General features: G+C 36.0%; 1 protein-coding gene across 2 annotated transcripts in view; it reads right to left on the reverse strand.

Moving 5' to 3' along the window:
* Positions 1 to 4,637: 4,637 nt before the first annotated feature.
* Positions 4,638 to 25,675, reverse strand: part of LOC149567622 (nucleoporin (DUF3414)) — a 337,999-nt gene continuing 316,961 nt past the window's right edge. For both annotated transcript variants that reach the window (XM_089820876.1, XM_089820877.1), the window contains exons 31-32: positions 25,442 to 25,649; positions 4,638 to 5,185 (exon numbers count right to left, since the gene is read on the reverse strand). In XM_089820876.1, the coding sequence (XP_089677002.1) occupies positions 5,103 to 5,185; positions 25,442 to 25,649 (291 nt within the window). In that variant the 3' untranslated portion in view covers positions 4,638 to 5,102. The remainder of the gene's footprint in view (positions 5,186 to 25,441; positions 25,650 to 25,675) is intronic.

The following is a 25,675-nucleotide window of genomic DNA, read 5'->3' on the forward strand; positions in this document are numbered from 1 at the left end:
CGAGGGTGGTTGGTCCTACATCCAACAAATGATCTTCTTACATCTTCATAAATTCTATCTTTTCAAGGAAGCCTACAAATATTAACCTAGTTCTTTTCGATGTTCTCATCTAGCAAATTTCTCCTTTTGATATATCTTTGAATTGTTCTAAATACATTGAGTAATTAAAAAATTGCTTGAACTTTCTTGTTCCATGACAAGTTCCTGTTAGTAATCACAGTCATCAATACTTTACATGCAAGACTTAAATCAACTACACAACTTGTGTTGTCAATAGAATTTAATGCATCTATCAAATTTTAAACTATCATTTCTTTTACATGACCTCTCGAGATTTTCTTATTGTTGACACCCAACATCTCCAAAATATGAGTCATTTCTATTTTCCCGAACTACTTGGCAAATAATCGTGCTTTACGAATAAGAAATATTTTTTCAAAACATTGCTCCGACATGATGTAGTTTAATTATACTTTTAGGTACCATGTTTTTAGATGAAATTTGATTAAAAATAAATTCTTGCTCCATCTCCATCAATTTTTTTGAGCCAAAACAAATATTTCTAGACCACCTACTACTTTCTGGAATTGGAACACGATCTTCTTCAACTTCACTCAATGGCTCTTCAATCGGTGTCTTTGTAGTATGTTTTGTCCATCCTTTCTTCCTTTAATCTCTTTTTCGATCATATCACTTGATCTTTTATTTTCCATTGCATAAAATATGAAATTGAGATCTTCAAATCACCCGCATACAAAAGACTTCAATTCAACAACATAGAAAACAGTAGATCTGAAACAAAATTTAATAAAATTGTGAAGTATATTATGAATTTGTTTTTTAAATCAATTATTTGATAATTATATATTTAAACCAATTAATTGATTAGAATGAATAAAAAAGTTGATTTAAAGCTAGGAATTGATTTACATCAAATAATCAATTTACATCAAATAATTGATTCACATCAAATAATTTAAATCATTTTTTGATGTATAATAGTCTGAAGCCATGAATTATCATTATTTCTTGTAATTAATTATTATTTTTAATAAAGCTCAAGTAGATTCGAGCTTTACACCTGTTAGATAAGAGGCTCAAAATTTACCATTGTGTTGTAGGCTCTTGTCTAAATAATTTAAATAAAATAAGAAAAATTGAAAAAAATTACTTAAAATACTTCAAAAATTGTAAGCGTCTTATTTGGGGGGTTCTTGGGTTTGAGTCAACTTGAGCTTAACAAATAATAATAATTAACCTTGGCTTCAGCCTATTACCCATAAAAAAAAAAGTTATATCATAGTCAAAACAATTAAATGAAGTTATTGATTCTAAATATATATAAAAAATCGTTTAAAGATAAGTGTCTGGTCATCCATAGGCTAGATCAGGTGTGCCTAAATTCAGCCAAAACGTGTTTGGTCATAACAGGTTTGGCTAAAATGTGTCTAGCTGAAACTGTCTATGTCATGCCAAGTAGTAGCCAATTCACCACAGTTGTAGAAATACAATACCAAAATTTAGGGTTCTAATTTTTTTTTTTAAATACCACTATATAGAGCTCATAGTCGAAATTATGCTCATATAATTTTTATTAGCTTTCGAGTATATATAATATATTATATAAAGGTATTTCAATGCTCAAGAAGATGCTCATTTGGAAAAAGAAAAAATACTAGGTGATATCATAAAATATATATAGCACTAGAAGAGAGTCATGTTCGAGAATATATTAGTTATTTGTTTAGTGCCAGATTTGATAAGGAAAATATGGTGAGAATAAAAAATAGTTAATTTGTGGTAAGTTCAACTTTGAATAGTTATAATAGGCAAAATATACATAGAATCTCTCTTTTTGATAACACTAGCTACATATGTCATCTAAAATATATTTTAAATTTTGATTAAAAAATCTTTGATTACATTTATTTTTGTGATGGGAACTACAATCCTTGATTTGCATTATTTTTCAACAATTAAAAAATGGGCATTGAAAATTAGAAAAAGTATAATAATTTATTTCAATTTTTTTTTAAAAAAATAGTAGGCATAAACTTCATCCATTTATATACATTTTATTAGTTTACACAATCTTCAAATTTCAAACACAAATCACTTTTATGTCATTGAAGTTTAGCAGTTTTTATGTTGTTAGCCGTTTCCTTTATAAAAGGGTGACACATATTTGTACTTTTACCTGGATAGAGCATACGATGATATCCAAGTTGTGCCCTAAAGGTTAATATGTAAAATTTTGTAAGGTGGATAACACATACAACGATATCCAAGTTATGCTCTAAAGCTAAATATGTTAAATCCTTTATGGTGGATAGCACAAACAACGATATCCAAGATGTGCCCTAAAGGTGAATATGTTAAATCCTTTAAGGTGTATAGTGCATACGACGATATCCAAGTTGTGCCCTAAAGGTGAATGTGTTAAATCCTTTAAGACATATAGCACATTAGACGATATCCAACTTGTGCCCTAAAGGTAAATATGTTAAGTCCTTGAAGGTGGATAGCGCATACAACATATCCAAGTTATGCCCAAAAGGTAGATATCATAAATCCATTATGGAGAATTATACACATGGTGGTATCCAAAGACATCATGGTAGATATTTTAAAAATCTTTACGATGAATACCACTTATGGTGGTATTCAAGCTAATGCCCTAAAGGTTCCTTTCTAAAACAATTGTGATGGATATAACATAAGTGTCTAAAGACAACTTGTGGAAGATAGCCCCCAAAAAGATAAAAGAAATGACTATATCGTATGAGGCGATATCCAAAGATGTCATAGAAAGCAACTTAAAACTTTTTATTATATGTATGATGAACCTTAACGAGAAACTCATTGTAACTTAATCATCCCTAGCTAAGAGGGAGTGTTGAAAGTAGCCTCAAGAGGCTTACATATCAGATTCTCAATGTGGTCTCAAGCAATACAAAGTATTATTTGAGAGATTAATAAATCAATTATTTTACTATGGCTTATCCAAAATTCCCCCAATCATGAAAGAATTTATTTAATCTACCTATTCAACAACAATTATTGTGACACAACATAAACATACTCCTCCCTAGCTAAGAGGGAGTGTTGATGTTATTATAGCAATTATTATAATATAATCTTGTCATTACAATAATGATATTAAATCATAATATAATGATTACTATATTATAATATATGATTATGAGCGAGTGGTTTCCCTTGGTGTTGGGGCACCTCCCTCATATATTAATGAATTAAAAATAATAATATAGACATAAACACTCTTAAATTAATATACATGCCATCCTATCCATGTAAGAAATCACCTTAGACAATAGGGCACACAAAATGACATGTCATAACTAGACAAAATGTAAGAATAAATAGAAAACACTAAACTAAATGCTAGGACATGCAAAGGTTGTTAAACCAAAACCCAACACAAAACATAACTACTTAGTTCAAAGTTAATCGTTATGCTTCCACTATGTATAAAAAGCTATGATTATAATAAAAGAAAAACATAAAACTATAAATATCAAGCAAAAAAATCAACAAATGTTTTATTTCTCTTATTCTTTATTTTCAAATTTATATTACATAGACCCAATTCCTAGATATTTTAAGCCTCACCATTGATTTGCTTTTGCTACAACGTGATTGAACCCGAAACTTTCATGTAACACTTGAAATAAGACTAATCAACCTAAAGAAATGGATGAAAAAAATTGAATTTCTTCTAGTAAATTTCTTGAGGCAAAACCATGGTTTTTTATTTTTTTCTTGAAACTCCAAAGGTTAAGCCTTGACATTTCTCTAATATTTAGAGCATACAACTACCCCTACCTAACAACCACTTAGACAATGTTTTGAGAGCATTAAAGTATATATATTACAAGATGGACACAATTAAGATCGTGTTACATAAGTAGAGAATTTGCATGTGGATAAACAAGATGACTTTTGTATTATATTGATAGAGAGGAGATTTCATCCCCTTCCATAAAAGTGCTTCCATCTCCCAAACCAAACTAAATTTTTTCTTAGTAAGAAGATAATATAGAAAACAAGGACAATAATATTATGTGTAAGATGGTACTTAAACAAACTATGGACCGACTCCTCAATAAGAGGAGGGTGCCTTCTCATAGTTTTTTATCCCTTCCTACTATAGAGGTATATTTGCCACCTAAAGACCTCTTTTACTTCCCCTTGTTTGGTTTGTCCGACTTTATAATTTTTTTTGACAAATATCAACAAAACTTTTTCCTTTGAGCGAATTAAACAAGCTTACTCCTTACTCCATATCTCAAAAGTGTTAATCTGCTTCTTTTGATTAATTTTGATGCTTTTAAAAACACAAAATTACACACCTTATACATCTAAATTTGACTAAATCTTTTAATAGATATATTGATTTGCTAACTCTAAAATTTTGGGTAATTATTGTACAAGAAATGTCCACCTGTCAAAAAAAGATGCATAATTTAACATCACCACTCTAAAGCATTGTGCAACTTGTAAATTATATGGTTAATTTATAATTTTAGAAACTCAAATTGTGCTGTATATAGACAATTTTGATACTAGATTTAAACACAATATAAACTTCATAGATCATGCACACCACCTCAACATTTAATAATCACAAAAAAATGTCTTAATAAATTTTGATTAAATGCTTTGCAACTTGACATTGCAAGATGGTTACAATGCTAGAATTCCCACTTCCATGCTTCAATGGGGTTTATTTTATTTTATGGACAACTCTTACCACACAAGTGTTAAGATTCATATAATGCTTTGTTTCTGCTTAATAGACCAGCATAGCATTGACATTGTTATCACTAATTTCAAAATTGCATAAATGCTTTTAAGAAAAATATTTACATCATAATCATCAGCTGCTTAATGAACTTCAAGTCCTCTGTAAAATATCAAATATGCAACTGTTATGTCCCATCTCTAGTTCATCATGAAGTCCTCAGCTTTAAGATTTCACTTGCACATAAAAATGTGTTGATGCATTGAAAGTTGGTGGCATTGGTGTGAGATTTAACATTTTGTTCTTTTAAGAACTGCTTCAACTTAGCATTCCCAAATTACGATAAGGTGGGATACAACAGCATCACAACATGTTTTACAGACCTCATAGGAGCCTCTAGTGATGTTTTCCCTTGCATTTCTGAAAAACAATGATACATATTAGTAACGTTCATTCACAAACCAAATATTATTTTTTTAAATTTGGGAGTAAATGACAAGTTTCTAAAACTATTTTTACTTTAATCCAAAAAAAGAAAAATTTAAAAAAACACTTTTGAATGCCAATCATAATTACACCATTTAATGGGAGTGTATGCAGAAGCTCAAATTTATATTAAAAAAAATTTCAAAAATTCTATTTACTTTTTAAGATTGCTGAAACCATTAATTTACTATTATTATTATTTACACGTTTGACTGAGACATATAATGAATAATATATTATATTATTAAAATTAAATTAAAGAATCAATAATATTTGATGGCAAGCACATTTGGTAGGATTGAAATAAAGAAGTTAAATAACAGAAAAGCATTTGTTGTTGCTTTGACAATACATGCATCTGAAAATGTTTGCTTGGTAGATTTGGATGCATATTTTCACATGATCTCACAGAGGCTGGTTTCCAAAGCGTCATGCATATAATGGTGACAAGTTGTATCTAGGTGATGATCCCCATCTACAGATTGTTGGTCTCAGAAGAATCATAATCAGATTCCTTGATGGTGTAGTGATGAGGATCAATGGCATGCTGTTACTGGGTATGCCTTTAAGGTTTTCTCCACCTGTCCCAGATACGCTGGGTAAAGATTCACTTGGGGGTGCACCTGCATATGCCCAATCTATGTACTGAGCGTATGGAAATGTACCCAAAGGCTTTGAGTGCCCAAAAGTAACAAAAAATTAAATTTTCTGACATTTTCTTGCATTCAAGAACCCCAAAGTGCCCCTCAAAGAAACATTTCACCCAATACAAAAATCATTTTCCTCTCTCCACTCTCTCTTCTCATTTTTTCACATCCCCTTACCCACAGCCCCTTTAATGTTAGATTTTTCTTTCTCACATATAACACTTTGTGCGACCTATCATTGCTGCCCCTCAACCCACTAGGGTCTCCACTCTCAAACCTCCACTAGTATTGGATCTCGTCATATATAAAATTTGGTTACAATGAGGGGCTCTCTGAGTGGAGATTAGAATTGTGAACTTAGACAACTAAAATTATAATTATTTAATGTTAATTGATAAACATTAAATATTTAACTATTAACTGGCATTTGATATTCATCTTTAACCTTACCATTTTGGCATTTTGTATTCATTGATTATGAAGTATTATACTATCAAATGAATTTAGTTTTACAATTTTGTATTTTTTTAATTGTTTTGTATAAATTACATACATACATATGCCCATATGTACACACACACACACACACACAAATTTATTGTACCTAAGGGCTAAAAGACTGCATGTACTAACATATCCAGTTCTTGTACCCATACTTGTCATTCATGTGCTTGCAGTGTGCAAGTTGTTTTCTTGAGTTGAGGATGCAAGATGCCTAGAGGAGCTATCAACCTTGTTCAAGCTAGACGCACGGACCATTCAATACAAAAAAAAATCCAATAAGCTAAAGAAAACTGCCTTAGATTCTTCATCCTCATTATTTGAACAAGCTATGAAGAAATATGCTGCATCTACTTTGGTGGTCATGCATTTTGGGTACTTATTGGTAAGCATTCCTCGAAGATCAAGCTTCTAGCTAAGAAGACAATGTTATGGTACGAGAAACTTGACCATAGCAGCAAGAAGTCTTTTAGAGACCTGAAAAATAAAAGCCTTGTAGAGGAGATTGAATATTGTAAACTAAAGTTTGATTTTTGCAAACACTGCATTTTGGTAAACAAAACCATGTATAATTGTATTATTTAAAGCTCTCATAAGTATTTTAGAGTCTGTTTGGTTGGTGGAAGATGACTGGAATTGACATTTGCAAAATCTAGATATGAAATTTTTTGCATTTGTTTTAAAAAATGTTATGATGTGGAGCCCAATCTGACTTTGAGATTAATTTGTTCCCCACTTTATTTGATGCGATTTCCCCCCAGATTTTACTATCGGGGTCTGTGGGCAGCATCCCCAAGAGGGGGTCAAGAGGTAGCACCCTTTGCATCATCTTGGGGCAAAGCTCCAGATGCGCTCCTTGTCGCAGTACAAAGTGGGGTTGAGGGACAACGCCCTTGCATGGGTTTTGCACGTGTTTTCGAAGGCAACGCCCCTGAAAGCTGAACTGACTTTATTATTGTAAAAGGCATCGGCTGCTTTTTTCCTTCTATTGGACAATTTATTCTAGCCCTAATTTTGTAAGCAGCAAAAACGTGTATAAAAATTGCTAACGGTTAGGGATTTTTCAATGTATGATGAGATTGCAGCTTCTTGCATTGGTATTGAGCTATAAGGAATTACAAATTGTAATCAAGTTGTAATCACTAGATAATAAAAATATTGAACTTACTATTGGTGGATGTAACCAAGGGACTAGGTAAATCATGTTAAATCTTTGTGTCTTGTGTTCTCTTCTGTGTGATTTATTATTTTTTGATACTTGTTATATCCGCATTTAGTTGTTAATTCTGTCTCGTTAATCCTAACAAGTGGTATCAGAGCAAGGTCTCACATTGTGTGGGAGTCTCACCGTTAAGTGGGAGCGATGGCTGACGAGGGTAAGCTAAAGGTTGAGAAGTTTCATGGGTAGAACTTTTAGTTATGAAAAATGCAAATGGAGGACTATCTTTATCAGAAGGATTTATGGCAGATATTGTAAGGAAAATCCAAAGAAACAACTGCTATGACAGATGAGAATTGGGATATTTTGGATTGAAATGCACTTGGAAGTATTTGTTTATGCTTGGCGCAATCTGTGGCATTTAATATTATGAAAGCTAAGATGACAAAAGATGTAATGATCTTTGCTGGGTTCGATTAGAAATATTGAACTTCAACTAAAAGGAATTTTTTCAATTAGTTGCTAAGTAAGCAAGGCCCTTAAGCAAGTTACTACAATATTACCACTCTACTGTTTGCCAACATACATGCTATGAAATATTTATATTAATCAATGAAACCTTGACTCCAAGCAAGTTGTAATAACATTTATAACCATGACTGTGAACCACAACTGTATACACTATGCTGAAAACATAATTCCAATTACATGTAAAAGTGAACCAACATACAGTAATTAAAAATGCAAACTGGGCAAATTCTGTATAGACCCGCTATCAATGATGAGATGCCTTTGTGGAGGTCCGACTGTGCTGTGATTGCCATTCCAGTGTCCATTTCCAGCCACCTTTTGGAGTGAATTCGATGTCGTCTATCACCTAAGTCTATTGAACTTGACTGCAACTATATTCTCCTTCGCAATCTCCAGGACATTCACCACAACACACATATATTGGGTGTATGGTTTCCAGGATGGTGAGGGTGCCTCCACTGCTGTCTTGTTGTTACTTAAGCCACTGTCAGGACACTTAAAATCTTTGCAAGCCTCTAGTCCCTGTGTGCTATTTTTGATGTTAACTCTCGCCTGTTAATATTGGAGTGAAAGCATTCATGTACGAGATCCAGTATGGAGAATGTTTGAACTGTCATCCAGTTACTACCATCTATCATGTATTCTGCTACTACGGTATGAAACTAGGAAAACGCTGAGAATGTAAAACCGAAACCAATGGAAATGTTACTCACGCATGGTGCTCCTCTTTTGCTACAATATGAATGATCTCCTTGCCTGTCGTCCAAGTCTATATTAGCCAACTGGTGTCCTGTGTGTTCTAACACTTTGTACTTCTATCTAAACTCCAACTTTTTATCAGTCTTCCAAGTCTCCACTCAAACTTTAGTTCTGCAAATGCAATGTGAGGTACTAGGTTTGCATCTAGTCTCACTACTACTCCTCAAGGGGTTTCGTCCTTTGGAAGTATCTAGTCACAATAAGCAACCTTTAGGATTTGTTTAATAACATATATTCGTGGTCTCAATCCCAATGTAGCTGCACACTCTTATAACCTCGATATGAGGGAAGACACAAACAACTAGGTAATGTGGGATTAAAAAGTCAATTTCATCTTTTAGTCACTTAAGTTACTTTATAACTTTATAATAACATTAAAATATTTAAATAAATCACTTAAGTAACTTGAACTTTAATATCTCTTGAAATACTTGTCTGATTGTCATGCCATCTGAAATAGGAACCTCTCCTCATAATTCCCCATATGATCGAATACACTTTCTTAAAATAGAAAGGGTCCATCTCTATTATTCCTAACTTACTATATATTGTAAGTATGGCAAATGGAGTCCAAATGATATCAAATGAAGGCCAATCCATACATCACTAAATATTGGAGATGAATCAATCCTCAGAAGACCCTCTAACCATCCTCATTAGCCTACAAGGATCCAATATTAGCCTAATCCCTGAAATTTTGATCCTGGCAACAAATGGGGACATTACAAAAGAGTTGATGCAAACTTTAGAAAAGCTGTATAAAAAGCCCCCCACTTCAAATAAGGTATTTCTCATTAAGCATTTATTTAATGTGAAAACGTCAGAAGGTGGATCTGTTGCAAATCGTTTAAATAAGTTTGATACGGTTATCAGGCAATTATCTTCTATAAATGTTAATTTTGATGAATAAATTAGGGCTCTCTTCATTTTGTGTTCTTTACCTGAAAGTTGGAATGGCTTGGTAATGGTTGAGTACTTCTGTTTCTGGACCTAATACCCTAAAATTCTATGTTCCCTGGGGACGTGTACCCGGCCTAAAACCCCTCGTTTCAGGGACGGGGACGTCCTGGGGACGAAGGGACGGGTATGAGACGTCCCCCAGCCGTCCCCAAATTCCCTTTTTTTGCAGGGGACGTCCCCGAAACTTGGGGACGTGGGGGGGGCAAAAGAGGGACGACCAGCCATCCCTGGTACGGAAAGGGGACGTCTAGCCGTCCCCCGACCGTACCGAGTACGGCTGGCCGTCCCCCTTTTTTGCAAGCTCAAAACATTAAAAAAACATTTGTTGTGTCTTTTTTGGTCGGCTAGTGGGCCCCACTCCTCCAAAAACCCTAAAATGTATATAACTCAACACATTTAAATTGTTTTAACCATTCTTTGGTTTTTATTTTATGTTGCAGCCGGCTGAAATTTTCATTTTGCAAGTAGAGGAGGTAATAGTTTTGCTTCCAAGAACTTGACCAAGGGTTTGATCTTCTATTTTGTCCACCAAGTAAGTATAGAACTCTTTGTGCTTTCATTTATAATTTTTTCAATAAATTTGTAGCTTGCAAAGTCTGATTTTTTTTTATTTTTTCATTGTTTCAACTCATATATCTATTCAATTGCATATTTGAACACAATGAGCAGCAGTGGGAGTACAAGTAGTAGTAGTGAAGAAGAAAATGTAGAGGTTGATGTTAGTAGTGACACTAGGCAAAAACCCAATCCTAAAGCTGATTTGTTTAAATGCCCTTCCGACATTATGAAGAATTTTGCAAAGGGTCCTTTCAATAAGAAAAAACCTCTTCTCCAATATGTCACACCTAGGCCAAAAGATAAAAAGAATTCGGGAGGGACTAGGGTGTGGGATTGTCATGTTTGTCTTGATGATTTTAGGGGCAGCTATACAAGAGTGAAGTCACATTTTTTAGGTGTTACATGCCAAGGAGTCAAAGCTTGTCCTAACCTAATCGATGAACAAAAATTAGAATGTCAAAGATTGCACTTAGAGGCTGAAATGGAGGGGCAAAATTTGACAGTGACATCACCATCCATTCCCTCACAATCATCTAGGCATATTCCATCCGCCATTGGTACTAGTGGCAGCCTTAGTTGGTCTAGAGGGAAGAGAAAGATAAGTAGTAGTGAGAAGGGCTCGGTGGAAAGTATGTTTAATGCACAGGCAAAGGAGAAGTGTGAGGCATCCATTGGTAGATTCTTTGTTGCTAATGGTATCCCATATAATGCAGCCCGTTCCACTTATTATAAACAAATGGTGAAAAATATTATGAGCATGAATTCCTCATTTGTGCCCCCCGGTGAGCATAAGCTACGAACCACTATCCTAGATGAAGAGTACTCAAAGGTTGCTTTATTATTTGAGGATATGAGATGCACTTGGGTTAGGACAGGCTGCTCTATTGTGATGGATGGGTGGACCGATGTTAGAAATCGGCCACTCACCAATATCATTGTCACATCCCCTGCTGGCTCTTATTTTTTGAGAGCCATAGATTGCTCAGGAAAGAAGAAGGATGCAAATTTTCAGTTCACCATTTTGCGAGATGCCATAGAGGAGATTGGGCCCTCTAATGTTGTACAAGTTATCACAGATTCTGCACGTGTGTGCAAATCAGCAAGTTTGATGATAGAGGGTGCTTATAGGCACATATTTTGGACCCCTTGTTGTGTTCATTCCTTGAACAATGCATTGAAGGACATAGGGAAGATTAAATGGGTGAAGCAAGCGGTGCTAGAAGCTAGAGAAGTACAAATGTTTATTTGCAACCACCACACTTCACTTGCTCCATTTAAGTCCTTCTCTAAGAAGGAGTTCCTCAAACCAGCCGAGACAAGATATGTCAATTATAATTATAGTTTACTTTTAGTTTGTTTTAACTTTAAGTTATTTAAAAAAATTATTTATAAGTTTACTTACATGTGATGCTTTTTGTTTTAAATTTTAATCATTAATGTTTAAGTTTAAATTTTTAATTTTTAATTGTTGCTATAGGTATTGCACATATTTCATCTTGATGGAGAGGATGATTGAGGTGTATGAGGCCCTTCAATTGATGGTGATGAATCCAGAGTGGGGACGATGGTCTCATTCTAAGTCCACTAAAAGAAAAGCGGTGAGGCAAAGGATCCTTGATGAGAGTTGGTGGTCCACAATGAAGTAAGTTGTTGGTTTTTAAATTTACTATTAGTCTTTTGCTTGCTGATTTTCCTACTAATAATCTTAAAATTCTTAAAATTCTAATTCTGATTTTTTTTTTTTTGACATTTTGATCTTGCAAATACATTTGCTCTGTCATAGCACCCATTGTTGATATCATTAGATATGCTGATACTAATGCTCCTAGTTTAGGAGAGATCTATGAGACTATTGACACCATGTTGGGTAAGATGAAGAGAATTGTTGCGACAAAGGATCCTACATTGGGCTTTTATGAGGAGCATATTAGGCCTATTGTGACGCAGAGGTGGAACATAATGAATACCCCACTTCATATGGCAACATTTGCTCTAAATCCCAAATGGTATGCACAGTTGGGTGGAAGGGGCCTCCCATGTGATGATCCTGAGGTTTTGGATGGCTTCACAAAAGCAATTGATAAGATGTATTCAGCTCAAGATGCCTCTACTCTTCGTGCACAGTTCCTTGACTTCACCAACCTTCGTGGCCCAAATTTGGGTAAGCCACAAGCAAAGTTGGATAGAGTTGTTTTGGCATAGAGGGATCCTATTGGATGGTGGACTTGGCATGGGAGAGATACACCTGAGTTAAAGATACTTGCCGGTCACCTCCTTTCACAGGTTGCTAGTTCTTCAGCTGCAGAGAGGAACTGGTCCACATATTCATATATCCACTCTATCAAGAGGAATAGACTTACCTCTAAAAGAGCGGAGAAGCTAGTGACAGTGCATCATGCTCTTCGACTTGCCGATCGCCAGACTCTAGAGTATAGGCAGACACCAGCTTTGCAATGGAATGTTGAGCCTGAGGATGTGGCCCAGATAGATGAGGATGACATAGCACCAGGACTGGTTGGGGTTCCATTAGATGAGACTACGCTTCCTGTGGAGGATGACAATGAGGAGGATTCTGATTTTGATGCCATGGATTAGTAGAGGCAGAATAGGAGCAGCAGTCTGCTTCATTTTCTATGTTTTTCTTTTTATGTTGAACATGAACATGATTATGATACATTGATTATATGATACTTATTACTTTATGGCAGCCTATAGCTTTGGACATATTTTGATTTTGATTTTCAGATTTATAATTTATCATGCTTATCATTATGAGTCTTATGATATTGACAATGGTTAATAACTTAATGTTCATTGTTCAGTGTTCTCTGATATTGTATTGATATGCATTTTGAGAATTGAATACTAAAATACTAAATAGTAAAATACTAAAATCGGATATTATTTCATAGATGGCATTCAAATGTTGTATGTTATGGTTCTATAATGTTTAAATGACATGCTTTGTGCTTAGTTTCATATGAATGACATGTATATTTACAAATTTCAATGTATATACTATATTTTAAAATTATCCTATATATATAGCCGTCCCCGTCCCCCCCGTCCCCAAAATTGCCAAAAAAATTTGCCATCCCGAAAACCCGTCCCGCCGTCCCCCGCCGTCCCCGTACTGGAAACTTGGGGGAACATAGCTAAAATTTGATGATGTGACTAGTGTTATTCTGAGTGAGGGAACTCGTAGGAAAAGCTCAGGTGGATCTACATTATGAACTGTTTTGAACACAAAGTAGAGGCAGAACGAATAAGAGAGGAAACAATTCTAGAAATCGTAGGAAATTAAGATGAAAATCAAAGGGGAAGGGGTCTCAATCAAGAGGACCAAGAAATTGGTGGTATTGTGGGAAACTAGGGCATAAGAATAAAGATTGCTAGACTAGGAAGAACAATGAAGGATACAAACAAGAAAGGAATAAAGAGGCAAATGTGGTAGGTAATAAATTCGAAGATGATGCTTTGCTTCTTTCTTTATAAAGTGTTGATGATCCATGAACTTTAGATTCAGGGGCCTCATTTCATGCTACTACCCATAGAGGTTATTTTCTTGATTATCTCCAAGGGGATTTTGGGCTAGTTTATTAGAAGAATAGTGAACCCTGTCAGATTGTTGGAAAGGGCAAAATTAAGATTAAGTTGCAGAATGAGAATCATTAGCTACTACAAGAGGTAAGATATGTTCCAAGACTGAGTAGGACTTTAATTTCAATAGGACAACTAGGTGATGAGGGATGCACAATTACTTTTAATGATAAAAATTGGAAGGTTTCAAAAGGTTCCTTAGTAATAGCAAATGCTTTGCTTCTTTTTTTAGAAAGTGTTGATGATTCATGAGTTCTAGATTTAAGGGGTTCATTTCATGTTACTACCCATAGAGGTTATTTTCTTGATTATGTCCAAGGGGATTTTGGGCTAGTTTTTTTAGGGAATAGTGAACACTGTCAAATTGTTGAAAAAGGCAAACTGAAGATCAAGTTGCACAATGGAAATCATTAGCTATTACAAGAGGTAAGATATGTTCCAAGACTGAATAGGAATTTAATTTCAATAGGACAATTGGGTGATGAGGGATGCATAGTTACTTTTAATGATAAAAATTGGAAGGTTTCAAAAGGTTCCTTAGTAGTAGCAAAAGGTGTGAAAGTAGGCACCTTATATCTTTGTACAAGTTATATTGTTATTTCTCCTTTAATTATTTCAGAGAAAAATGAATGTTCAAGAAAAGTTGCTGCAATTGAAGAGGGAGAACAAATAGATGTTGTAGATTCTGATACAACAGTATGGCACAATAGTGTTGGGCACATTAGTGAGAAAGTTATCAAATTACTTCATTCAACTAAAGTTTTACCAGGTCTTAAATGTGTAAATATGGATCTCTATAAAAGTTGTGTATGGAAAACAAAAGAGAGTTAATTTTGTGAAGTGTGAAGGAAAAGAAAAACAAGAAATTAGAGATTGTGCATAGAGATGCATGGGGACCAACTCACGTATCTTCCTTTGGTGGCTCTCATTATTATGTTATATTTATTGATGATGCAATTAGAAAAGTATGGCTTTATTTCTTAAGAAAGAAATATGATATATTTGTAACTTTTATGAAATAAAAATTCTTAGTTGAGAATCAAACTATAAAAGATTAAAATGTCTTAGATTTGATAATGGTGGTGAGTATTGCAGCAATTCCTAAAGATTATTGTTCCACTAATGGTCTTTGTAGACAAAAAACTATTCCAAAGACTCCACAAAAAATGGAGTGGGTGCACACATCAATAGAACAATAATGGAGTGTGCAAGGAGCATGAGGTTGCATGTTTGGCTGCCCTTAAAAATGTGGGTAGAGTCTATCAATACTATTGTATATTTGATTAATAGATCAATAGAGGTCCCTTTACTCCTTTAAGTTGTGGTATTTTAGAGAAAGCATGGACTGGTAAGGTGAGCTATTGTTTTCTCAAAACCTTCGGATGTGAAGCCTTTGCACATACAGATTCTGAAAACAGAACCAAGATGGAAGCTAGTCAAAGAAATGTGTGTGTTGAATATGACATTAAATGAATTTGGTTATAGGCATTGGGATTTTGAAAATCATAAAATTGTAAGAAACAAGGATGTCATATTCAATGCGAAAGTGTTGTACAAAGATCTGTTGCAACAACATCATAAGAAGAAAGAAAATGATTATATAGTGTTGGATGATACACAGAAGGATGATGTTTCAGCAGTCCTTCATGCTCCGCAACAACAAATACCACACACCATAATGAATGTTAGACGATCAACAAGGCTAAGTAGACCTCTAGAACGATTTTGTCCCTCTTTGTATTCTATTTTTTTGAGATAATGTTTCAGTAGTCCCTTGTGCTCCGCAACATTTGCAACAACAAATAATACATACCCTACTGAATGTTAGACAGTCAACAAGGCTAAGGAGACCTCTAAAAAGATTGTCCCTCTTTGTATTCTATTTTATTAACGAATGCTGATGAACCTGAATGGTATGATGAAGTTGTGCAAGTGGATACAAAGAATCAGTGGGAGTCTACAATGATAGATGAAATGGCCTCCTTGCTGAAAAATTAGACTTGAGATTTATGTAAGTTGCCTGGAGGTAAAAGGGTTTTATAGAATAAATGGGTTTATAGGTTGAAAAAAGAGGATGGAGGTAAGAAAATATTTAATGTCAAATTAGTTGTAGAAGGATTTGCACATAAAAAGGGCATTGATTTTGATGAGATATTTTCTCCTATTGTTAAGATGACTTCTATTTGCGTTGCTTTTAGTATTGTGGCTATTAAAGATTTGCATTTGGAGCAGTTCGATGCTAAAACAGCTTGAGGTCAAAGGTAAGCAAAATTTAGTGTGCAGATTGAAGAAAAGTTTACCTAGCTTGAAGAAAGCACCTCAGCAATGGTATCTTAAATTTGAAAGTTTTATGCATGCACACGGATACACTAAATGTCATTCGGATAATTGTGTTTATTTTAAGTGGTTGGATGATGACAACTACATCATTTTATGTTTATATGTTGTTGATATGCTTGTAGCTAGGTCTAACATGGATCACATTAAGGGGTTAAAACAACAATTAGCACATTCATTTACTATGAAGGATTTGGGGGTAGAAAAACAAATCCTTGAAATGACAATTTGTAGAGATAGGCAAAACAGGAAATTGACTTTATCTCAAGCTAATTATATTGCGAAGGTGTTGTAACATTTCTCTATGGAGAATGCCAAAGCTATCAACACACCTTTGCCTAGTCATTTGAAATTGACTAAGGAGATGTGTCCAAAGACACAAGAAGAGGAGGATAAGATGTCTAAGGTACCTTATGCTTCAACTATAGCGAGCTTAAAGTATGTCATGATATGTACTAGGCCAGATATTACACATGCAGTGGGAGTTTGTTAGTAAGTATATGACTCATACTAGGATTTAGTATTGGAATGAAGTCAAATGGATTCTTAAAAATATTTGCGAAGAAAATCCAGTAAATGTTTACATTTTGGGGGCTCTACTATTGATGCACAAGCCTATGTTAACTAAGATTTGGTAGGTGATCTTGATACCAGAAGGAGTACTATAGGATATGTATTTACTATTGGTGGGTCAGCAGTGAGTTGGATTTCTAGATCGCAGAAGGTGAATACTTTACCCACTACAGAGGTAGAATACGTTGCTACTACAAAGGCAGCCAAGGAGATCATATGCCTTCAATTCTTCATGGAAGAATTGGGACACCCATAGAGGGATAATTATTTGTTTACAAATAGCTAGTGTCATTCATCTTGCAAAGAATTTTTCTCTACATTCAAAGACAAAGAACATATAGTTGTGGTACTATTTTATTCGGTCAGTTTTGGATGATAGATAGCTAAAGTTGGAAAAGACACATACATATGATAATCTAGCAGATATGTTTGCAGAGGCAGTGACAAGGGAAAAGATGAACTCCTCTTTAGCTTTGGTTGGTCTTCTACACTGAACAGAATAAAAGAACAACAAAGTCTGAGGTGTAATTATTCTAGTGGGAGCTATAGATTTAGCAGTACTATGATCAATCTCCAAGTGGGAAGTTATTGCTGTGGAGTTTGATCAATCTCCAAATGGGAGATTGCTGTGATGTGGAGCCTAATCAAACTCGGAGGTTAATTTTTTTCCCACTTTATTCGATGTGGTTTCCCCTGAGATTTTACTATGGGGGTTTGGACGACTTATTCTAGCCCTAATTTTGTAAGCAACAAAAACCTTGTAGTAAATGGCTTAGGGTTAGGAATTTCACAATGTATGATGAGATTGTAGCTCCTTGCAGCAATATTGAGCTTTAAAGTACTACAGATTGAAATCAAGTTGTAATCAATGGATAATAAGAATATTGGACTTGTTGTGTGTTCTCTTTTGTGTGGTTTATTATTTTTTGATATTGGTAATATTTGAATGTAATTGTTATTTGTCTCATTAATCCTAACAAAAAAGGAAAAATGGAATTAGAAATTCAAACTTCTAATTTTACCTCAAAATCAAATTTCCAATCTTCCATCTCTAGACTAGGAATTGAAAATTAAAACTTGGTTTTACTTTTGTGGAGTTGCTCAAAATGACATTGGACTTTTTTGGAGTCCGCCCATAAGTATGAAACATTGTTTACCTAAAAAAAATTATCGTTTTAGTTTTAAGTGTTCGGCCTTCCTAGCTTTGTGTGTTCATTGGTTCAAACTTCACCATTTTTCTCGCTTTTTTTGGACGTGGATTTTAAAGGAGAATGATTTATTTTTATACATTTTAATTTCTCTAGATTGTGAATGAACTCTATCATGCCCCATTCTACCATTGAAGTTGTCATTTTAGTACCAACAATAAAAAAATTCTTGAAAAAGTAAAAAAATGATTAAAACAGTGCATCAAATATGTACCAAGTATTTGATAAGATGATTTCAGTACATATGGCTATCGAGGGTTGAATATCAGCAAGTGTGAGATCTTGGCTTCTAGAATCCAGTAGAACATTCAGAAAATCATTTGTGGAATCGATTTACCCAATGCTTCCACTTCCAAAGTCGAGTCTTTTTAGTAGAAACAAATCAACGAAATCATACATCGCCTGGAAATGCTTGGACATTAGACAACACACGCCTTACAGGTCCACAATGTCGTCGGTAGAAACTGTGTAGCCGATGGGTTCATGTCGTTAGTAAAGATTTTGTAGCCGACGGGTAGATTAGTATTGTTATGTAGTCGATGGACCCCTTCGGGAAGTTTTGGTGAGAGAAGTATTTGTACCCCATCTGGGATCATTGTAAATCATCTTATCATCAGTATTATGTAATCTCTTGGCATATGCAAATAACACAAGGAGTTCTGTTGTTCTTATCTATTGTTTGTGTGCATTGATTCATTCATTTACCCTAGTATGGAAAACATTTGGCGCATCGAAAAGGAAGGAAAGCGACAGGAACCCTACATTATAAAAGCAAAGGAAGAAACCGTTATTATGGATTCTGCAGGGAAACGAAAGTAGTGGAAGAACCAGCTAAAGACAAGTATGGAGAAAAATGCCAGTCTTGGCTTTTGGAATCCGAGTTGTAGGGCCATCCGCTTCCAGTAGTAAGAAACAAAAAGTAAGGGCCGAACTCAAACATCTCATGGTTCTGTTTGAGGGACTCAATGGTAGCAAGTGTCGGAAGTGGTGCCAAGAAACTCAGGACACGGAGGTAATTAAATAGATTTTGATACAAGCACAGGTGCATTGGGCCATCTAGCTTCCAATTTTTTCCATCCAATTGTTTGAATTAGTTTTGCAAACTATGATAGAAGCATATAATCGGCACAACAGAACCAACACATTTTTGTACAAAAAGCATCAGATGACAATTTTTTTTAAACCTAAGGATTTCACTAGGGTTTTCGACATCCCTGGCCCAAGAGGCCAGAAGGTGGAAATCAAGAACCACAAGCTGTCTCACGAACAGAAAGAATATTGGATAAGATTGGTAGGCAGCGATCTTTCGCCTGAGGAGATGGAGTCAGTGGTAAAGGGGTTTAAGTGCAGAGGGCTTCGGTGAGATTTTATTCGAGAGGGCCACTGGCGATGCATCATGGATGTCATCAAAAGCAAGTTGACAGGGGCAACTAGGGCTTCAGATATAGCATGGCCACGGATTGTATTCATGAATGGCACAGTGTACGATTGGGCCACAGTTCTTACCGACTGGATGGAGGAGTTCATGACACTCCAGCACTGGACGTTCTTTATGCCGCACCATGCCATTGGCCTGTTTCTGGAGGCAACCATTAATCAGATACCAATGGATGATTTTGAGGCTCCACCACGGGGAAAGTTGGTGCAAGTAGAGCCTCCAATATTCTATTGGAGACATTTGGACACAGGTGGAATAGCAGCGGGGCAGAAGAAGGTATTCCGAGGATTGGAGGCTTGCGGGGACATGGACAGCAGATGGGAGGACACTTCAGAGAGCAGTGGGGCTGAGTATGAGGAAGAGAGCACTTCTACGGAAGTTGGCAACGAACCAGCAGTTAGCTGGTCCACATTTTTCAACTCGCCGTAGTTGCCAACTTTGGCGCACTTGTCCACCCCTACTCCACACATTCCTCCATTTGGTCAGCATCATGCATCGGTCATTATGACCCCACCGAAGGTGGCAGATGTTGTCCCACGGACAATAGCAAATGTCCCACGGGCAATGGCTGTGGGTGTCCCACCGACAACAGATGTTGTTGCTGCACTAGCGGCCACTCCAAATGTTGCTTTCTCGACGGCCGCAATGGATGTTGTGTCTCCTATAGCTATGACCGAGGGCTTGCCTTCCCAGGATTGTACGCTAGACCCTGTTGCACCAGCAAAGCCAGAGTTGATAGAGTTGCCAGCACTAGAGCCTAAACCCCAAGTTCGTTTGGATGTAATTGGTTCAGATGCTGTGGTCACTATGTCATCTTCTTTGTTGACAGAGGCACAATCAGCACAACCAGCACAATTAAAGCAGCCCGAGAGAATGGAGGTAATCGATAGAGCGAGCACATTTCTGCGACAGTAGTTTTGACTCATTCCTGTAGAGGTCAAACCGTCCATTCAGTCCCTGAGTCATGGAGGAGTCCCTGCAGGACCAGTAGCCATATCAGAGCCACAGGAGGTGGCAATTCCACAGTCCGAGGATGCACCCAGGAAGGAGGCGGCAACATCAGATGTGGACATGGTTACTGCAGCAGTGGCAGAGATAGATAGTGATGGGGAATGCACGATGGATGATGTGCCGAAGGAGGATTATGGATCAGATGAGGATAGATGCAGAGACTACCTCAGGGCTATGTGGGTTGCGTTGTAGAAAGGACACAATGTGGCATTACAGGCTATGACTTGGCGGAGAGAGTGGTATTTGGTGTGGGCTTATATTAGGGGGATTTGTCCGAAACGATTTCGTTCATCTTTTGAGGATAGGGGTTGGCCAGCAGTTGAGACACCTGAGATGTTGGCGGATTGGGCCACCAAGCCTGAGTTGGGGCCGTGCACCACTCTGATGGAGAAGCTAGCGCACGAGAGAGTAGGATTGTACAAAGAAGTCTATTATGCTCGCAGGCGTGCGGAGGTGGACAGGGAAGCAGACAAGGTCACAGTTGAGAGGTCTCTAGCAACAGAAAGGGAGGCTAGAGAAAAGGTAGATGCAGATTTGGCTAGCCAGCAAGCAGCGTGGGCAATTGAGCTTGCAACACTTTTGCAAGATAAGGAAGCAGATGAGCAGGAATTGCAATTAGCGAAGACCCAGGCTATGGATGTAGCGCTTCTTCTGAAGGAAGCCGTAGAGGTTAACACATGGATTCAGAAGGATTTGAGCATCCGAACAGAGCAAGTCTATGAATTGCACCGACAACAGCATTCTTCAAGATCACAGCCTTCTCTCTAGTGTATATTCTTTCTATATTGTATTTGTGGTCTCCTATTTTTGTTAGTTTTGAAGTCGCCAGGAGATGACTTTTCTTTTGGGGGGGATGATGTCGTCAGTAGAAACTGTGTAGCCAAAGGGTTCACGTCGTCAGTAAAGATTTTGTAGCCGATGGGTAGATTAGTATTGTTATGTAGTTGACAGACCCCTTCAGGAAGGTTCGGCGCGAAGTATTTGTACCCCATCCGAGATCATTGTAAATCATCTTATCATCAATATTATGTAATCTCTTGGCATATGCAAATAACACAAGGAGTTTTGTTGTTCTTATCCATTGTCTGTGTGCATTGATTCATTCATTTACCTCAATACGGTAAACACACGAAATACAAAAACGGGAAAAAATCCAATAAATTGGGCTTTCCTCCACGCCTCATCAACTCACAGACAAAATGATTGAATCCAATTGAAGTTGGGTTGTTGGGATCAAAGACTTGTGCTGAAGATCATGTCGCCCAACAAATTTCGAGACATGTAGAACATTGTTCACATGATATCTATCATATTTCCCTTTTCCTCATAAATGAGTCAAATTGTCTGAAATACCTGCTCTCGTGTGAGATGTTGCTAAGCTTCTTGCCTTGTGTTCGTAAAAAGCTCCATTGTTGAGATGTGTCGAAGGTTCTGCCAGTGAGCTTCGCATTCCAACTTTAATTAGAAGTTCCGAAGACATAAAAATGTATCTTCCCATTTATCTTCCAAGTGAACCAAACAGTTCAACTAAAATCCCAAAAATCATTTTCAAGATTTGCAAATCCTTGATTTGGCTAAATCGAGATGTGAAGAAATCTCAATTTCTGCAATTCCATAAACCAAACAAACCCTTAAGGTATTGGTTCTCGTACATACCTGATGGCTTTGGTCTAGTAAGTGTTCCTTCATTTTCATATCCTTCATCATGACTAGAAGAGATTTGAGTATTTCCTCCAAGAGTAAATCTCGTCATTATTTGATTTAAGAAGTTTAAAGCCTTGATTAATAATTAGAGTGAGATTAATTGATTGTGGACTGATAATGATGGTGAGCTTTATTCAATAGATTTCAACAATTTTTATAAAGAGCATGGGATTGAAAGACAATACAACTCAAAACATCCCTCAACATAATAGAATTACAAAGAGGATAAATAAGACATTGATGGAGAGGGCTATAGTATGCTGAGTGGTTTGGTCATGACAGGCAGAAGCCATAGCTACTGCATGTTATTAGATCAATACAATTCCTATATCAGCTCCTTTGAGATAAAACTCATCGAGGCATGGTCTAGTAAAAAGCCTTTAATGAGGCATCTCAAACTATTAAGATGTGAGGCACATGCCCATGTAATGAATGAACAGATTGAACTTAGAGAACAAAGTAGTCAAATGTATCTTTATCGGCTATGATATCCACACAAGGGGCACAAGCTTTGGAGTTTAGTAACTTTCAAGGTTCTTTGCAATGGATGTGTAACTTTTAAGAAAATGAAACCTTCCACACTTGAATTACAATCAGAAGAAGAGAAACAAAAGGAGTTAGTTCAAGTTCCACCTAGTCCAATAAGAGATGAACTATGCAGTTTGGTTGGACTCGATGATGACGAGCTCTATAAGCTTTGAAACTTTTGAAGAAGTTCAACCTCAACCATTGAGGAGGCCTATGAGAGTTAGGTCAACAACTGGAAGGTTTAGGTATTCATTGTTATATTTGAGTTGTACCTTTCCTTTGATTACTAACATTAATTAGCCTAGGACTAAAAATGAGGCTGTGGCTATGGATGATGCAAATTATTGGATGAAATCCATGGACAAAAAGGCCTTTGCTCTGAAAACATAATTCATGGGGTCCAATACCTTTTCCTTAAGGATGTAAGTCTGATTGGTTGTAAATGGGTGTTCAAGAAAAAAAAATTCTAGATGGCAATGTTGAAAAGCATGGGCACAAGGTATTTTCACGTGTATAAAATTAAATATGGTGAAATATTCTATCCCATAGAAAAGCTAATATCCATTTGTTTCTTGTTATCACTTGCAATGACTTGGAACTTATAAATTGAGCAAATGGATGTGAAGAAATTGTTCCTTCATGGTGACCTGGATAAAGAAATTTATGTCACACACATGGTATTTTGTGGAAAAATGTAAAGAAAATCTGGTATGTAAGTTGAAGAAATCTGTATATAGTTTGCAACAATCTCCTAGGATGTGGTATAAAAAGTTTGGTACCTATGTATTAATTTTAGAATTTCAAAGGTTTTAATTTGACTGTTGTACATATTAGTTTTGAGGTTGATGATGATTAAATGTTTTGGATTCTCTCTAGTTGCCTTCATTTTGGATATAACATGCTGCTGGCCCAAATCTCACAGCCATATAGGGTCATCGGGGCAACCAACAAACCAAAACTCTGTATTCCTGCATCTATTTTGTAAGGAATATAGCACTTTCAAGCCTCCCTGAATTTGTTTTTCTATGCATGTTTCCCAACTGAGTTTGTTGTGCAAGTCCAACCCAAGATACTTATCTATTATCTCTAAAGGATTCCCTTCGAAAAAATAGTGTTTTGCGTCTTCTTGTTTCTTTTCAAAAAGACGATCATCACTTTGGTTTTGCTAGTGTTCATGTGCATCCCAACCTCATGTCAAAAGGTATTAAGGGCCTTCCAAGTGTTCCTCAACAAAACCAACCATTTTAGCAATTAAAATCATATCATCGGCATAGAGAAGTAACTTCATCACATACTCAGCTAGCTGAACCCCATAACCATTACTCTTGTTTAACCATTCTTCTAACCTATCAAGATATAACCCAAATAAGGTTGATGAGAGAGGGCATCCTTGTTTGACACCTATATTGTTGCCAAAGCACTCTGACATCCCATCTATAGTTTTGATTTTAGCCTTGACCCATTCATATAAACTATGTACCACAGCCCCAAGTTCATTAGGAATTTTCAGTTCTCCTACTCTATCCCAAAGTTTGTTGTGTGGTATCATGTCAAATACCTTTTTAAAGTCAATGAATTGACAAAATGCCTCATCACCCTAAGTAGTCCATATTTTTCAACCAAGAATCTGAGTGTAAGACCGTGATCAATAATGGAATGTTTTGGTCTGAAACAAGCCTTCCACTTAGCACTTTTACCTTATGTTTCTTCCCACTGGCTGATTTTTCTTTCAACCATGCTATGAAAGAGATTCCCAAGGAGGGGGTTAATCATGATAGTGTGATAATTTGATGGATTATTTATGTTGACACTTTTGTGGAGAGGGATCACCATGATAGTCATCAAATTTTCAGGGAAGCCTTCTTCATTGACATCATTGAAGATATGATTGATATGAGCTGCAGGGACATCAATGCCCCATTCCAAATATTCAGCTTGTAGCCCATCAATATCTTGAACTTTTCCTCCTACCAGTCTTTATATGCCTTGGAAGATACCTTCAACGGTGAAGAGCTAATTTGTGACATTGATTACTGAAGTTCTATACTTAGCCTACCCATGCTCATATAACATTTGCATATTTAAGCCATTGGAATCCTGCGATGTTTAATATTTGCTTCCTCTTTTGTTGCAGCTCTTTCCAAAGATATTTGTAACTATGTTTTCCAAGAGTAATCAATTCCATCCTTGTTATGCTCACGTATGTTTCTTTTTTACACCTTAACAACTTCATATTCTTTCTTGTTTTCTTTACTCATTTGTCCTCTTGGTTTGTGAATCTAGAGGATTCTCCTTAGATTGTGAGCAAGATAAGTGAATGACTGAGGTATAATATATTGTGATTCTGGATTTTGGTAGAATGAAAATTTAGTATAGGCAGGATCCTTTTCTCTAATAACACTTGGGGCGTCACTTTATTAGGTATGAAATATGTCAAATTCATAGTCCATTCTTATATTTAACTGTGGTTTTCAGAATCTATGAACCGGTGCAATCCATATAGGATTCTCTTTGTTAATCAATTTTTATCTGGATACATTACATTGAAGATAACAACGCACCAAGAAGTCAGAGAAATATCAATGAGAATAGCCACTTCATTATTAGTTTCTAGCAAAAGATCTTCCCAAAAATCAAAACAATTTAAAATATGTGATTGTGCTAATAAAATCTCACCTGAAATTAATTTTTTGTACTCCTTTGAAAAGTCATCCAAACGAACAGATACTGGGCTGATTCCACAGATCCATGTAACACAAAGCTCCAAGTATAGTGATTGTTCCATAATCCTCAAAAGTAAAAGACACACACTTTGAACCTGAGGCTCTAAGGGATCTTCATTCCTGGAGCTGCATAATTCTCTGACAATATTAAATGCTTGATCCTGCAATGAGCATTAAACTAAAAGCA

The sequence above is a fragment of the Cupressus sempervirens genome, chromosome 3 (assembly GCF_028749045.1).
Source record: "Cupressus sempervirens isolate cs-2001-9-10 chromosome 3, ASM2874904v1, whole genome shotgun sequence".
NCBI classification, from domain to species: domain Eukaryota; kingdom Viridiplantae; phylum Streptophyta; class Pinopsida; order Cupressales; family Cupressaceae; genus Cupressus; species Cupressus sempervirens.